Raw genomic sequence first — 15,516 nt, 5'->3', positions numbered from 1 at the left:
ATCTCCTGTCTGGAGGGGAGATGGGAGGGTAGACAGGGTTAGAAACTGGCAAAATTGTTACGAAAGGAGAGACCGGAAGGGCTGACTCATTAGGGGGAGAGTAAGTGGGAGTATGGAGTAAAGTGTATATAAGCTTGTACATGACAGACTGACTTGATTTGTAAACGTTCACTTAAAGCTCAATAAAAATTATTAAAAAATATATATACATATATATTCTCTTTTTGGTACACAGTTCTATGAGTTTTAACAAACGCATAGAGTTCTGTTACTACCACCTCAAGACACAGAACAGTTCCATTACCCTCCCCTAAATTTTCTTGTGCTATCCAATAAAACCCCCTTTCTATCACTAGTTTTGCCTTTTCCAAAATGTTATATAAATGGAATCATACAGTATGTAGCCTTTTGAGTCTGGCTTCTTTTACTTAGCATAAAGCGTTTGAGAATCTTTCATGTTATTGCATTTATCAGTAGTGTCTTCGTCATCTAGTGCTGCTATAAAGAAATACAAGTGGATGGCTTTAACAAAGAGAAATTTATTCTCTCACAGTCTAGTAGGTTAAAAGTCCAAATTCAGGGTGTCACCTCCAGGGGACAGCTTTCTCTGTCAGCTCTGGAGGAAGATTCCTTGTCCTCAGACTTCTCCTAGTCAAGGAGCTTCTCAGATGCAGGGACTCCAGGTCCAAAGGACACGCTCTGCTCCCAGTGCTGTTTTCTTCATGGTATGAGGTCCCCAACTCTCTGCTTGCTTCCCTTTCATCTCTTGAGAGAGAAAAGGTGGTGCAAACCACACCCCAGGGAAAATCCCTTTACATTGGATAAGGGATGTGGCCTGAGCAAGGGTGTTATATCCCACCCTAACCCTCTTTAGCCACAGGTAGAAATTATGATTTATAATAGATAGGAAAATCACAAAATGGAGGACAACCACACATGGCCTAACCAAGTTGACACATATTTTTGGAGGGCACAGTTCAATCCCTGACAAGTGGTTAGCTCCTTTTATTGCTAAGTAGTGTTTACTCCATTGTATGGATGTACTACAATTTATTCATTTCCCATTTGAGTTGTTTCTAGTTTTTGGAGATTATGAATAAAGCTGCTGTAAATATTTGCATACAGGTTTTATATGAACATATGTTTTCATTTAACTTCAGTAAATATCTAGGAATGGGATTGCTGATTAAACTATTTAAGAAACTGCCAAACTGTTTTCCAAAGTGACTGACTATACCAGTTTGCATTTCCAGCAGCAACGTTTGAGAGTTCTAGCTGCATGGCATACGTACAATTTTACTTAGGATATTTTGCAACTATAAGAATTCTTCTAGATTGCTCCCAAACCACAAAAATCACCCTTCTTAATGATTTCATATTGGCAAACATCTTAATTTGATTAATTATTCTTACTGTTAGCATTTTAGGTTGATTGTAATTTTTTGATACTATAAATAATACCGGACTGGATTATTTCCTCATATTTCCTAAAATACACTAGATCAAAACTATGATATTTATGGCTCAAGGGTTGGCTTAAAATATAATTAATGCATATAAAATGCTTAACAGTTTACTTTAAATCAAGACATGAGAAATCCTTTGATAGTTTATCTTTTAATCTAACTGAAATGAACATGAATTACTCATGCAGTAAAAATATTTATTAAAAACAAAAATTATTTTAAAATTCCCACTGTGCTTATGAAAATTTTATTTAGCAATCTCAGCATTAACATTTCCTATCAAATTTTTATGCAAAATTCTTAAAAGCAGAAGAGAAATATGACAAAGCCCATAGACCCTCCAAATATTCAAGTAAAATAATTTGCTTTGTTATGGGGCAAAACATACATTTATGAGCAGCAATAATAAGTACTGTCTTAGAAACTGACTTTTTATATATAGTAGGAGATATACATGACATTATTAGTCAAGCATCATACACTCACCCTCAGTAAGAACTAACCCTCAGGGTTATTTTAAAAAATAAAACCAAACCCATTGCCGTCCAATCGATTCTGACTCATAACGATCCTTTAGATGCTTCTTAAAAGAGCTTTACCTTTATTTCTAAGGATCCTCGCCGACTTGGGCATGTCTAAACATTTTCTACTTCTGCAGAATGTAGATACTATGACTATACCATGATTATCCACTATGAGAGTTATTCATTCTTAGAAGCCAGTCATTCAAAAACCTAAATACTTTTACTTACATAAAACAAGAAAACCTTTTTGAAAAGGCATTTTGTTATTTAAAAGTCATTAGGTAACCATTACAAATATGGACACTATGTGCAGTATTTTTGCCCGGCCTATACAGAGACTCATTCATTCTGTATTTTCCATCAAAATTTCTATTTGAAATTATAAGCAAAATAGGAAAGCATTATTTTTTAACTCTGTATTAACAACTAGAGACACTTCCTTTAAAAAAAAAAATTCCTTTATTGAGGATAGAGTTACCTTTGTAAATCAAGTATCTCATTAAATATTAACATCTGTTCTTACCATCTGGATCCACCTCTCTTGAAATTTTAAGAGCCTCTGATGTTGCCATATCTGTATTAGCAGCAGTGACAGCGAGGATAATGGAATTTGGATTACTGATAAACCGAAGAATGAGCTCTCTGATTTGAAGCTCAATATCCTTGGGCTGATCACCTACAGGCACCTAAACCAAACAGAGATGAGCAAGAAACTAATAACCAAAATCAACTGAGCTTTTTTTTTCCATGTAATCCACAGAATATAGATATTACTCCATTTATAGATAGTTAAAAAGAAATTATATACTACAGTAGTATTTATGAATTTTGCAAAGTGTGAAAGTCTCTAAATATAATGCTTATAAATATCAAAAGTTTACCTTTGTGCAGAAGTTTACATAACACAATCCCATTGGCAGCCTACTGTATTTCAGGCACTATTCTACATATCAGATTGTCACAAGAGTCAATCAAAAACAGACCAAAATTCCTGCCCTCACAGAGCTTATATTTTAGTGATGAGAGGCAGAGAATAAATATGTGTGTGTGTGTGTATAAACCTGTTGCCATTGAGTCGATTCTGACTCATAGTGACCCTATAGGACAGAGTAGAACTGCCCCACAGAGTTTCCAAGGAGCTCCTGGTGGATTCAAACTGCTGACCTTTTGGTTAGCAGCTGTAGCACTTAACCACTACACCACCAGGGTTTCCAAGTGTATGTGTGTGTGTGTGTGTATATTTGTTGTTGTGCCATAGATTCATTCGATTCCAACTCATAGTGACCCTATATGACAGAGCAGAACTGCCTCATAGGGTTTCTGTTTTACAGGAGAAGCTTGCCACATCTTTCTCCTGTGTAGTGGCTGATGGGTTTGAATCGCCTATTAGCCATTTAAGTGTATATGTCAAGTAGGCAGTTGGATATGCAAGTCTGAGTGTTGTCTGCATACAGACATGCATGTATTTAAAGCCATAAGATTTGATGGAATCAAGGGGTTAAGGTATCTAGAAAAGATAAGAGATTTAAGAACTGAGCTCTGGGGCACCCACTGTTTAGACATTGGGAGATAAGAAGAAACCAGCAAAAAAGACTGAGAAGAAGTGGTCAGGGAAACTGGAGGTAAACCTGCGGGGTGTGATATCCTAGAAGCCAAGTAAAGCAAGTGTTTCAAGAAGGGAGGGCTGGGCAATGTCAAATGCTGCTAATAGATCAAGTGTGACTACAAATGAAGCTGATTATTCTCATATGAGATTAAGGAAAAACTTCATTTGTTCAGCTGAAAACAAACATTACCAAATCCACAATGAGTAACAACTATACCTTGGTCATTCCTGGCAAATCCACAAGTGTCAAATTAACAACGTTGGGTGAAAATATCTTAAGATGAATTGGTTCAGGGCTTACTCCCTAAAAATAAGTTTTAAAATATTCTATTAAAATCACATTAAATTTTAATGAAATATGAAATGTTAAAGTAAACTTCATTTCAAGTAGATAGATATTACCTTCCCACTCTCCCCCATAAAAACCAGTTGCCATCGAGTTGACTCTGACTCGTGGTGACCCCCCGTGTGTCAGAGTAGAACTGTGCTCCATAAGGTGTTCAACGGTTAGGTGCTTTTAAATATGAATTAAGCCATGATCCCTAAAACATTTCAACAATTAAAGCCTGATGAAACACATAGGAAGTAAGGCACCTGGCCATACAACAGGTTATAATCCTATCAAACCGTATACCACTAATATAAACTATTTTTCCTGTAAAATTTCATTCTTTTCTCTTAATTCTAAGCCAACACCAAAAAAAAAAAAAAACCCAAACCCATTGCCGTCAAGTCAATTCTGACTCATAGCGACCGTATACCAATTCTTAAATATGTTTAATACACTTAGGGCTAAACAAAAGATTAAAATATCCCTCGCTATCCAAATTTATTAGGTTCCTGTGTTCAAAGAGAGAGGGGCAGATAACTAATAATCCAAATCTGTTTGGTTCCCAGCTTTGAACATCAAGTGTCAAGAGTATGTACAGTAAAGGATTCATCAGAATCTGTAGATTCCTAAATTCAAGCAATAAGAATTTAGATAGTGAGAGATCTGTATTTTCTCTCCACTAGGCTAAGACATCCCTTAGGGATGAAGGTATCCCTTACCTTTGCCATCAACCTTCCACAAATTTTAGGATTAGGTAAATTGCATGTAGAATGACACTTATAAGATATTGATAACTTGTCTTTAAAATGCCTTCCCATCTATGTATCTGCCTTATATATCTTCCTTTATTAACTCACTGAAAATTCTGATTACCCAGGAAGCTATTGTAGAGGATCTTTTACTCTGAGTTCCCTATGCACTTATATTTGCTGTATTATGGAAACCTTGATAGTGTAGTGGTTAAGACCTATGGCTGCTAAGCAAAAGGTCAGCAGTTCAAATCCACCAAGCACTCCTTGGAAACTCTCTGGGGCAGTTCTACTCTGTCCTGTAGAGTCACTATGAGTTGGAATTGACTTGACAGCGATGGGTTTTTTTTTTTTTTATTATGTCACTCTGAACTACTTTTCTGTTTTATATTCTCCTGTGTTCTAAAGTGATATGTTAATATTCTACATCCCTACCTAGGTTGTTTATTTCTTAGGATCTTTATTGCCCTGTCATTTCCCTACCATGTCCGATGTAGTACTTTGCCCCGTAAGGCAAGACACTTTTTGTGCTTTCTTTTTTTCCTCACACAGCAGCCTGTGACTTCCTGGCAAATGTTTTTATAATTCCAATCTCATAGATATTTCAAGTCCTTCAAAGCTTTATGTTAGGCATATGAAATAATTTACATATTCACATGTAAATAAAATTACTTGCATAAGATTAGAGTATCATTTACTTCATTACACACATGATTTAGAGAAGAAGAGATATTCAAAGATCTGAGGATGGAAGACTCCTTGTCTTTGAGACACAACACTGTAGATCAAAACCTGCTATATAGGTAAACTATATCCTTAGGATTAACTGAACACTTGGTAGGTATACAGACTCACTCTCTTGTGACATTTAGTTTAGTGTAACTAAAAACTTTCCTTTCTTAATCAATAGTCTCACATCCACTCTAAATTCTGGTACTGTGTAAAATTACCACCAATTCCTGAGTTCAGTAAATCCAAGGGGATCACAGGAAAGACAATCTAGACTGTTGGTATGATTAAGAATATCCTGGAAGCAGAAATCAACCCGGATATAATTACAGGACTGAGAATGAGCTAATCTAATTAATTACCTGCCACTTTTTCTTCCTCTTCTATACAACACAGTTATTAGAAATTCAGGAAAGGATGACAGCAATGGCAATAACTTAATGCTTACCAGCCTAGAGTTCAATAGTAGACAAAGCTTAGTCAATCACTAAAAGAGAAACAAATTTCCTGGCTAGATATAAAGACTTAACAGGGCTTCAAAAATGTCTTTTTTTTTTTTTTTTTTTTTGGTCAGGAAACAACCTTCCCAGCACATACAAGGGCTCAATAGCTATTTGTTGAATGTTAGTATTAGGCTAGGGCCCACTTGTGGGATTAAGTCTGTCACATATGCCTTTGGAGAAAATACAAGAATGGCAGGAAAAACAAAGAAGGGAACAGAGAAAAAAGTAATAGAAATAAAGAAAAGAGAGAAAAAAGAAGGAAGCATTTAGCGGAGGCAGGGATAGCACCTGGTGTCAAGATAAATAGTATATTAAAGAGCCAATTTATTTTAAATTCTAACAATCTTAGAAAATAAAGTAATTCAGTTGTTAACTTATTACTTTTCATTTTTCACTAAAAAATTTACCTAATTTCTCTTTGCTTTCACAAGTTAATCTAGCCTTACTCAGGTAAGAAAAAGAGCTCTTCAAAATACATATACCTCATAAATTATAACATGATTCTTGACTCAGAGGACAATCAATCCATCAGAAAAAAGATAGTTTATTCCAACAGTATTAAGAAAAATAATTATATAATAAAGTAGCATGTATATAACAGGATTAAGAACATCTAAATGAAATATTTCACAATATGTGAAAGTTCTGTGCAACAAATAAAAGGGATTTTAAGCAAAGCTTTTATATACTTGTGAAAATATTTCATTTTTCTAATCAGATCCTTTCAAAGACCTAGATTATGAAAAAGATTTGTTCTCAACCACCAACTGGAAGGTTGGCAGTTCAAATCCACCCAGTGACAGAGAGGACAGGCGATCTGCTTCCATAAAGATTACAGCCAAAGAAAACCCTATGGAGCTCAGTTCTACCCTTTAACATATGGAGTTGCCACAAGTTGGAATTGACTCAATGGCAACAGGTTTATTTTTGAGTTTTTGGCCACACAACATTATGTAAATAACACCCTCAGTGATATATTTATTAATGATCATGGTTTCCAGCTCTAAAAGGATGCCTACCTTATTATTTCCTGAAATTCTTTCTGTTTCATTTTCAATTTCTTGTCGAATTTCATCAAAATCCGTGTAAAGCTAAAAATTATTGAAAAAAAGAACATGATATTCAAAATGAAATAAAAAGTTCTCAAGTGGGGGGTCCATAAACTTAAAGAATGTCTACAGATTTGCTTCAGAGAATTAGTAAACAAAATCTAATATATACATATATTTTTTTGAGACAAGGATTCATAATTTTTCTAAGCTTTTCAAAGCTGCCTGATCCCACAACAGTTAAGCATGTCTAAATTAGAGAATCAGGCTAAGAAACTAAATTATGAACTACTTGCACACACGACATATTGAAAATTATTTTCAATATGTTATTTCTTCATTATATATTCTTGTGTGATTACCTTATTTTTGGTGTGAAGAAATTTACCCCATTCTTCTGCTTCGACCCCTGGAAAAAGAAAAAATAATTTCTTGGAAACTATGGAAATTACTTGTTACCTTTAGTTAGGGATACAAAAAGACAACACAATAAGTTATTTGTTCCTATTTTGCCATTAACTCTAAGTTATGTGTTGTAAGACCTGTTAAGTTAAACATTTCACATTTTAAAAATTATATCATGTATTTAAAAAACATGACTAACTTCAGGTAGAGGCGCTCACAGGCCCTCCAGTCATTTGAAATCTGGATTTCATGAATAAAATTGTTCACTTCTCAGTTTGTATGTAATCATATAATATTAAAGAGCATATTCTTTTTTTTAAACATCTTACACATAAAAGCATTATTATCCGATAAAAGTACTCAATAAAGAATCCTACTAAGTAACACAAAAGCATATATAATAGATTTACACATATAACTCAAGATAAAAAAATTGTAATATGTGAATTAAACTACTGATTTTTCAATGAAACAAATTTTTGTTTTGTTTTGTTTCCTGTTACCTATAAAGTCACAATTTGTTGTTCCTTTACAGAACTCTTTTAGTAACCTGGAGCTGCTCTGTAATTTATATGTACTTTCAAGGTGATTTTTTCCCAAAGGCTAAGATTATGTTTTCCCTTGGAACTGAAGGTGAGAAATGATGAAAAACAAACAAAAACATCCTGGTATATGCACTGTATGGAATTTCCCGTTTCCAATCTTAGGTCAGTTACTCCTGTACTTGCTAGAGAAAAGGAAACATATTTAGTGTATGCACTGTGTGAAGTAGTCTAAAACATGGAGAGGAAGTTTTGTTCTCTTTTTCCCAGAGAAGTTAGAAATGTTTAATTATAGGAAGATAATCTAACTTTGCCTCCCCCAAGCGCAGCGATTCTGCTTTTGCTAAATTCAGAGAAGTTTTATATTTCCTAACAATTAAGCTCATTGAATAATGCTTATCAACCACCTGAAGTCAACATAAACATGCCTAAGATAGATATCCAGATAAATATTTACTGAGAAAAAGGTTGATCAAGTCTTTGGTGGAATAAAGGTAAATAAAACTGGATCCTTTTTGCAAGTAAAATGCTCACCTACTTGAAGCTTAGTACCTTCTTCCAAGAAGTCTCATAGGAGGACTGGAGTAATCTAGGTGAACAGAACTCACAGAGGCAGGGTACTATATACCAAAGGTGTGTGTTTAATTTACCATATCATATAAAAGAGGCCTGGCTTCACAAGCATGTTTTTAAAAAGAAAAAGAAAATAAATTACATTCACCACCAAAAAAGCTTGCATTTTGATGCAATGCCAAAAAGATAATAAGAACCACTAACACCTGCAATCAATGTGGCTAGGCAAATAAAAATGGAAGAAAAAAAAAATGCACACAGCCTGTAGGAGTACAAAAGCACACATGCAGGCATGATAGAAAAAGGGCCAAAAACAAATGGATAAAGGAAACCTTTATAAAGGTGTCTTGAGTTTTTCCATGTAGCAGGGTCTGTAGTTAAAGAGAAACAGCACAGAATAAGTTTAGTGCTTATCACTAAAATTTTAAACCTTAAAAAAAAACCAAATGTGCAGAAACCTGAACACATTTCAAATGCACACAACGTTCAATTATTCAAAATTTACATCCAGAATTAAAGAGATGTGTATAATTAAAAAAAAAAAAAAGAACATAAGCCAAGCATATTGTGTGCCATAATTTTTACTTATAACATTTTTAGAAAACAAACTTTCCATTACAATTATGTCATTGTTGGTTTCTAATTCTGACACAAATGGATTAAAATTAATCCACTATTCAAAAATTTGCCTTTAGATATTGGTAACCTACTACCAGAAAAGATGAACTGTCTGAAAAGAATCTACAAAATATACTAAACACATCTTTTACAGCCTTAAGAGTCAATAAGTGTATCCAAGTACTTACCCTATTAGCTAAGACTAAGCTTTATAAAGGGTTATTTTCTTTGAAATATATGTTGAATTTAACAGAACAACGCAGAAGGTAACTCTTCACCTTCATGGATTCAATCCAAAGGGTAACTACTGCTTGCACCACAACCCCCTGTGCAGAAAAACTAATCCTACCTTTCCCCTTAATTCTTATTTATAATTTTACTTCCTTTTTGGGGCAACCGATTACTTTTATAAACAGATAATTTAACTAAATAGGAGTTAATAACTCAAATTACACTCATATTTTTAGGCATTATTCTATTAAGCATATACATTTGTATAAAACAAAAACAAAACCATTTTGCTTAAGTTCAATAACTTTTCTTTCCCCAATACAAATTCTTAATAATTTTCAAAATATCCATTGACATTGTTCAGGGGTAGACTATATAGAAAAAATTTAGTCTTTAATCAGCATGCCGCTTGTAGATTCTGTCTAAAGGGGAAATCCGAGGAAAGTTTATTTCTTAAAAACATATGAAAATAGTCATGGGGTGCAAAGTTCAGACTAATCTACCACCCCACTCTAAAAAGATTTGATTTTGTTTTGTTTTTAGTAAGAATTTAACAGAAAATTCTTTCACATTGGCAGAAGTGGAAGTCAAGTTGAAAAATTTTATACAAAATCCCATAAATCTATATATTGACACCTCAATTATCCTACATAGTTAGGGGACTAAAGAATCTCACATTAAGTAAACTTTCCTGATAATTAAATTGTACATATTTAAACAATGAAATAGTTATTTCAGCCAGTTTTGATGGACCTGTATCTAAAATGGACTATACTTCTCTATGTCATTTTAGAATACATTGTTCTTAAATTAACCTATTTGTGATAATGTAGGTCTTTTACATAATAAACCCCTCAGGAAATATAAATACCTATACAAAACGGTTAGAGACTGATTTTTTCCCTTACTTTGAAGTTCTTTGGTCTGCTTATGTTTTTTTCCCCTTTCTCATTTCCCATTGTACCCTTTCTGCTTTCTTGTCACATATTCAATACTCATTAACTATATGTTTAGCTACTTCACTGTTTCTGAATCTCCTCTTGGTTAAGAATGACTTATTGCAGGCTAGAATTATTTATTCCACAGATAAAGAGGCTCTAATAAGAAAGTAAGGAACTATCCTATAATAAGACACATTTAGTACTCAAAATTCATTAACTCTTTTGTGTTCTGGATAATCCAGCTGAGTTGTCATTATAAGTGAGGGATTTTTTTTGTTTTGTTATTATTTTTTTAATATGAAAAATAAGCACTAAGCTTGGGGGGGAAGATGTTTATATATATGTGTGTGTATATATATATACATACACACGCATACATACACGCACACATAAGAGAGAAGTAAAGATAAGAGACTTACTGACCAACCACCAAGAAGAGATGTTAACAAAACATAGCGGACACACGAACAAAGGAGGTCACACTTCTGTAGCTGTAATGTACAGGCATACCTCAGAGATATTGTTGGTTCAATTCCAGACCACCACAATAAAGGAAATATTGCAATAAAGTGAGCATACGGAACTTTTTTGCTTTCCCAGTGCACATAAAAATTATGTGTACACTATACCATAGTCTGTGAAGTATGCAACAGTAATATATATAAAAAGACAATGTACACGCCTTAATTAAAGAATACTTTATTGCTAAAAAATGCTAACCATCATCTGAGCCTTCAGCAAGTCGTAATCTTTTTGCTGATGGACTGTCTTGCCTCAGTGTTGATGGCTGCTGACTGATCAGGGTGGTGGTTGCTGAAGGATGGGGTGGCTGTGGCAATTTTTTAAAATAAGACAACAATAAAGTTTGTCACATCGATTGACTTTTGTTTTCATAAAAGATTTCTCTGAAGCACGTGACGCTGTTTGATAGCATTTTACCCACAGTAGAACTCACCTCTCTAAGCCTTCAAAGAATTAAAGGGAGTTAGGGCCTTGCTCTGGATTAGGTTTTGCTTAAGGGAGTGTTGTGGCTGGTTTGCTTCTAACCAGACCACTAAAACTTTCTCCATATCAACAATAAGGCTGTTTAGCTTTCTTATCATTTGTGTGTTCACTGGAATAACACTTTTAATTTACTTCAAGAACTTTTCCTTTGCATTCACAACTTGGCTAACTGGCGCAAGACGCCTAGCTTTCAGCCTGTCTCAGCTTTCGACGTGCCTTACTCACTAAGCTTAATCATTTCTAGCTTTTTATTTAAAATGAGAGACATGCAATTCTTCCTTTCACTTGAACACTTAGAGGCCATTGTAAGGCTATTAACTGGCCTAATTTAAAAATTGTCATGTCTCAGAGAATAGGGAGGCCTGAGGCGAGGCAGAGAGATGGGGGAATGGCTGGTTGATGGAGCAGTCAGAACATACACAACATTTATCGATTAAGTTCACCATCTTATATGGGTGAGGTTCATGATGCCCCCAAAACAGTAACAATAGTAACATCAAAGATCACTGATCACAGATCACCATAACAGATATAATAATGAAGAAGTTTGAAATATTGCGAGAATTACCAAAATGTGACACAGAGACAGGAAGTGAGCAGAGCACATGCTTTGGGAAAAATTGTGCCAGTTGACTTGCTCAACACAGGGTTGCCACAAACCTTCAATTTGTAAAACACGCAATACCTGCAAAGTGCAATAAAATGAGGTATGCCTGTACATCCTTCTCTAACAAGTTTTATCTAAGGAAACAATAGCAACACTTGCAAATAGCTTTCTTGAAAGTTAGGATATCATCTGTCCTTTTCAAGGTTACTGAAAAAACTGAAAAGGAGGAGAACTAGTGCCATATAGTTTTTAAAGTCTTAGTTTAAGCTACTTGGCAAATTTGATGAAATCAGTTAATAGGAATGAAATGTAAAATGTATTATTCTATATATATTTGACGCTGAACATAGACTAGTCCAAAATGATTAAATTCAAGGTTCAGAATTCAATAATGAAAAAATATTACAGAAATGCAAAGTGATGAATAATATGCCAAGAAGCTACCTAATATAATTGAAGCTCCTACATATCCTCTGGGAGTCTATCCAGAAATGTTTGTCAACACCTACAACTTCATTAACTTGCTTCCGTAATTAACTTCCTAGAATCATAGTAGATGCTTAGCACAAATGTGATTAAAAAAAAAAAAAGTCATCACCAATTATTCCTATAATAAATGAAGGAAAAGTAAGATACAGAAATTAAAGAAACTTCAATTTCATGAATACTATCATCCTATCCTAGATCAGAATATAAGAAGTAGAATGAAACTTCTTTGAAAGGTAGATCTTTGTAGCTAAGAAACAAACATGATACTCTGCTGCAAATGTAATTTAATAATTAGAGCTATTTTATAAGACTTAAAGTCTGAGCTAAACACTGAACAAAAACAGGAAGATTAAACATACTATTACTCTCATCAGACATTTTAAAACTCATTAATACATTTAAGTATGAGTAACATAGGATACATATTTAATAAGCAACTTAAAATCTGAATACACATTTAAAAATATATATTCGGTTTAACAACAACAAAAAAAAGAACTGCCTATAAAAAAGGATAGTGCATATTTCCTTATTTTAATACTCCACATTTATTATTCATTGTTGTTAGGTGCCATGGAGTCAGTTCCAACTCATACCGACCCTATGAACAACAGAATGAAACATGCCCGGTCCCATGCCATCCTCAAAATCACTGCTATGTTTGAACGCATTATTGTAGCCACTGTGTCAGTCCATCTCATGGAGGGACTTCTTTTTTCCTGACCTTCTACTTTACCAAGCGTGATGTTCTTCTCCAGGGACTGGTCCCTCGTTATAACATGCCCAAAATACATGAGGTGAAGTCTTGTCATCCTCATTTCTAAAAAGCATTCTGGCTGTACTTCTTCTAAGGCAGATTTGTTCATTTTTCTGGCAGTCCATGGTATATTCAATATTCTTCACCAGCACCACAATTCAAATGTATTAATTCTTCTTTGGTCTTCCTTATTCATTGTCCAGCTTTCACATGTATATAAGGTGAGTGAAAATACCTTTTTTTTTTTTTTTGGGTAAGGTGCACCTTAGTTCTCAAAGTGATATCTTTGCTTTTTAACACGTTAAAGAGGTCTTTTGCAGCAGATTTGCCCAATGCAATACATCGGTTGATTTCTTGACTGCTGGTTCCATGGGCGTTGATTGTGGAGCCAAGTAAAATGAGATCCTTGACAACTTTAATATTTTCTCAGTTTATCATGATGTTGCTTATTAGTCCAGTTGTGAGGATTTTTGTTTCCTTTATGTTCAGGTGTAATCCATACTGAAGGCTACAGTCTTTGATCTTCATCGGTAAGTGCTTCAAGCCCTCTTCACTTTCAGCAAACAAGGCTGTGTCATTTGCATATCGCAGGTTATTAATGAGTCTTCCCCCAATCCTGATGCCCTGTTCTTCTTCATACAGTCCAGCTTCTTGAATTATTTACTCATCATACAGATTTAATAAGTATGGTAAAAGGACAAAACCCTGTCACACACCTCTACTGATTTTAAATGATGCAATATCCCTTGTTCTGTTTGAACGGCTGCCTCTTGGTGTATGTGCAGGTTCTGCGTGAGAACAATTAAGGGTTCTGGAATACCCGTTCTTTGCAATGTTATCCATAATTTGTTATGATCCACACAGTCAAATGTCTTTACATAGTCAACGAAACACAGATAAACATCTTTCTGCTATCCTCTGCTTTCAGCCAAGATCCATCTGACATCAGCGATATCCTTTGTTCCATGTCCTCTTCTGAATCATATAATTCAATAAGAGATATCCTAATAGAGTTTAGCTGGAGACTAAGCCTGAACATGGTGGGTGGGGGATGTGAAATCTTAAAAACTAGTGGATCGGCATGAGTTGGAATCAGTTGGACAGGTTTGGTTTTTATATAGGTAAGCCTCAGCAAGAGATGGATAGTTTAAAAAACAAAACAAAAACTTCTCATATAAATAATATTCACTTTAAAACAAGGGGAAAATAAATCAGTTAGCTTTCCCCAGCAGACAAATGGTAAGACCAGAAAACAGATGGCGAGGCAACATTGCTAAGCTGAAAAACAAAGTCATTTAACTTTATTTAAAACAAAATCTTTTCAACTAGAATCAAAATGATTTAAATTCTGAATCTACATTAAAAAAAAAAGTTGTGTTTCAAAAACTAGGAAAGAAACTTTAAAATGCAGACACAAAAACTGACTCCTGTTTACTGAGTGTCTCACTGAATCCTCCATTAAAATTCATATAAATAGCATTAACAATAGTTTACTAAGGAGCTGAATTATCAAAAAGGGACTATTCCCAATATGTTTACCCATGGCCCTTCAAAATGACAAAAATTACTTTTTTTTTTTTTTTTTACATAAGGAAAATGTATACTAATTCTCTTCACAGGACTTCTGATTTTGATACAGCCACTAATTTCTAATTATCAAAATCAGTGAATATCTTTTTTAAGAACAGACCAAAAATGAATTTTAAAATCTTATCCCAATTCCTAAATTTACCATTTTCTTCTCCTGTTGTTTTTCGTTTATCTTCTGGTGAAACATGAACCAGCTGCAGAATGAGAGGTCTTCGAGTGACAATACCAGTACCTCTGGGAAGCAGGTCCCTCCCCACTAGGCTTTCTAGTACTGAGCTCTTTCCACTGCTCTGAAAACAAAATATACAAGAGTAATATGAGTGTATCAGAGTTTTTTGAAACTCACTAAGATTATGCTAAAAAAGCAGCAAAGAAATTATTTGACAAAAAATTAGTACAGACTTTTAAAATGAAAATTTATGTGAGTTTTCTACTGCATGACCTTTATTAAAAAAAAAAATCCCAAAGCAGAGAAAATAATAGCCTCACCCCAACCCCGTAATTTTCCTACCTTTCATGATACTCTCACAACCAAGTTTTCAAAATCTATACAATATTTGTATATATATAAAATGATGCCTATAACATGTAGATATTTTACTATAAATGAGGCAGTACTATGTGTATTTTTTTTCTAACCTCCCTTTATTTTTAACATAACAATCAGGGATATCTTTCCACATCAGTATATTAACTTATGTATTTAATGGTTAAATAGTAAATGTACCCAGTTGATGATATTTAAATGGTTTTCAGTTTCTGCTATTATTAACAATGCTACAATGAACATGCTTTTACATA

General features: G+C 34.1%; 2 protein-coding genes across 7 annotated transcripts in view; one reads left to right on the top strand and one right to left on the bottom strand.

Annotated features, from left to right (window-relative positions):
* DNM1L (dynamin 1 like) overlaps positions 1 to 15,516 on the bottom strand; it is a 59,736-nt gene that overhangs the window by 18,201 nt on the left and 26,019 nt on the right. For all 4 annotated transcript variants that reach the window (XM_049882800.1, XM_049882801.1, XM_049882802.1 and 1 more), the window contains exons 2-6: positions 14,858 to 15,005; positions 7,320 to 7,366; positions 6,928 to 6,999; positions 3,814 to 3,900; positions 2,514 to 2,676 (exon numbers count right to left, since the gene is read on the bottom strand). In XM_049882800.1, coding sequence (XP_049738757.1) covers positions 2,514 to 2,676; positions 3,814 to 3,900; positions 6,928 to 6,999; positions 7,320 to 7,366; positions 14,858 to 15,005 — 517 coding nt within the window. The remainder of the gene's footprint in view (positions 1 to 2,513; positions 2,677 to 3,813; positions 3,901 to 6,927; positions 7,000 to 7,319; positions 7,367 to 14,857; positions 15,006 to 15,516) is intronic.
* The window catches only part of YARS2 (tyrosyl-tRNA synthetase 2), a 70,699-nt gene that overhangs the window by 31,959 nt on the left and 23,224 nt on the right, over positions 1 to 15,516 (top strand). For 2 of the 3 annotated variants that reach the window (XM_049882807.1, XM_049882808.1), the window contains exon 5: positions 13,615 to 13,655. In XM_049882807.1, coding sequence (XP_049738764.1) covers positions 13,615 to 13,630 — 16 coding nt within the window. In that variant the 3' untranslated portion in view covers positions 13,631 to 13,655. Of the gene's footprint in view, positions 1 to 13,614; positions 15,377 to 15,516 lie in introns of those variants that run through there. The other variant, XM_049882806.1, reaches the window with a different exon arrangement.

The sequence above is a fragment of the Elephas maximus genome, chromosome 4 (genome assembly GCF_024166365.1).
Source record: "Elephas maximus indicus isolate mEleMax1 chromosome 4, mEleMax1 primary haplotype, whole genome shotgun sequence".
NCBI lineage: Eukaryota > Metazoa > Chordata > Mammalia > Proboscidea > Elephantidae > Elephas > Elephas maximus.
This window is presented reverse-complemented; position numbering and strand designations above follow the sequence as displayed.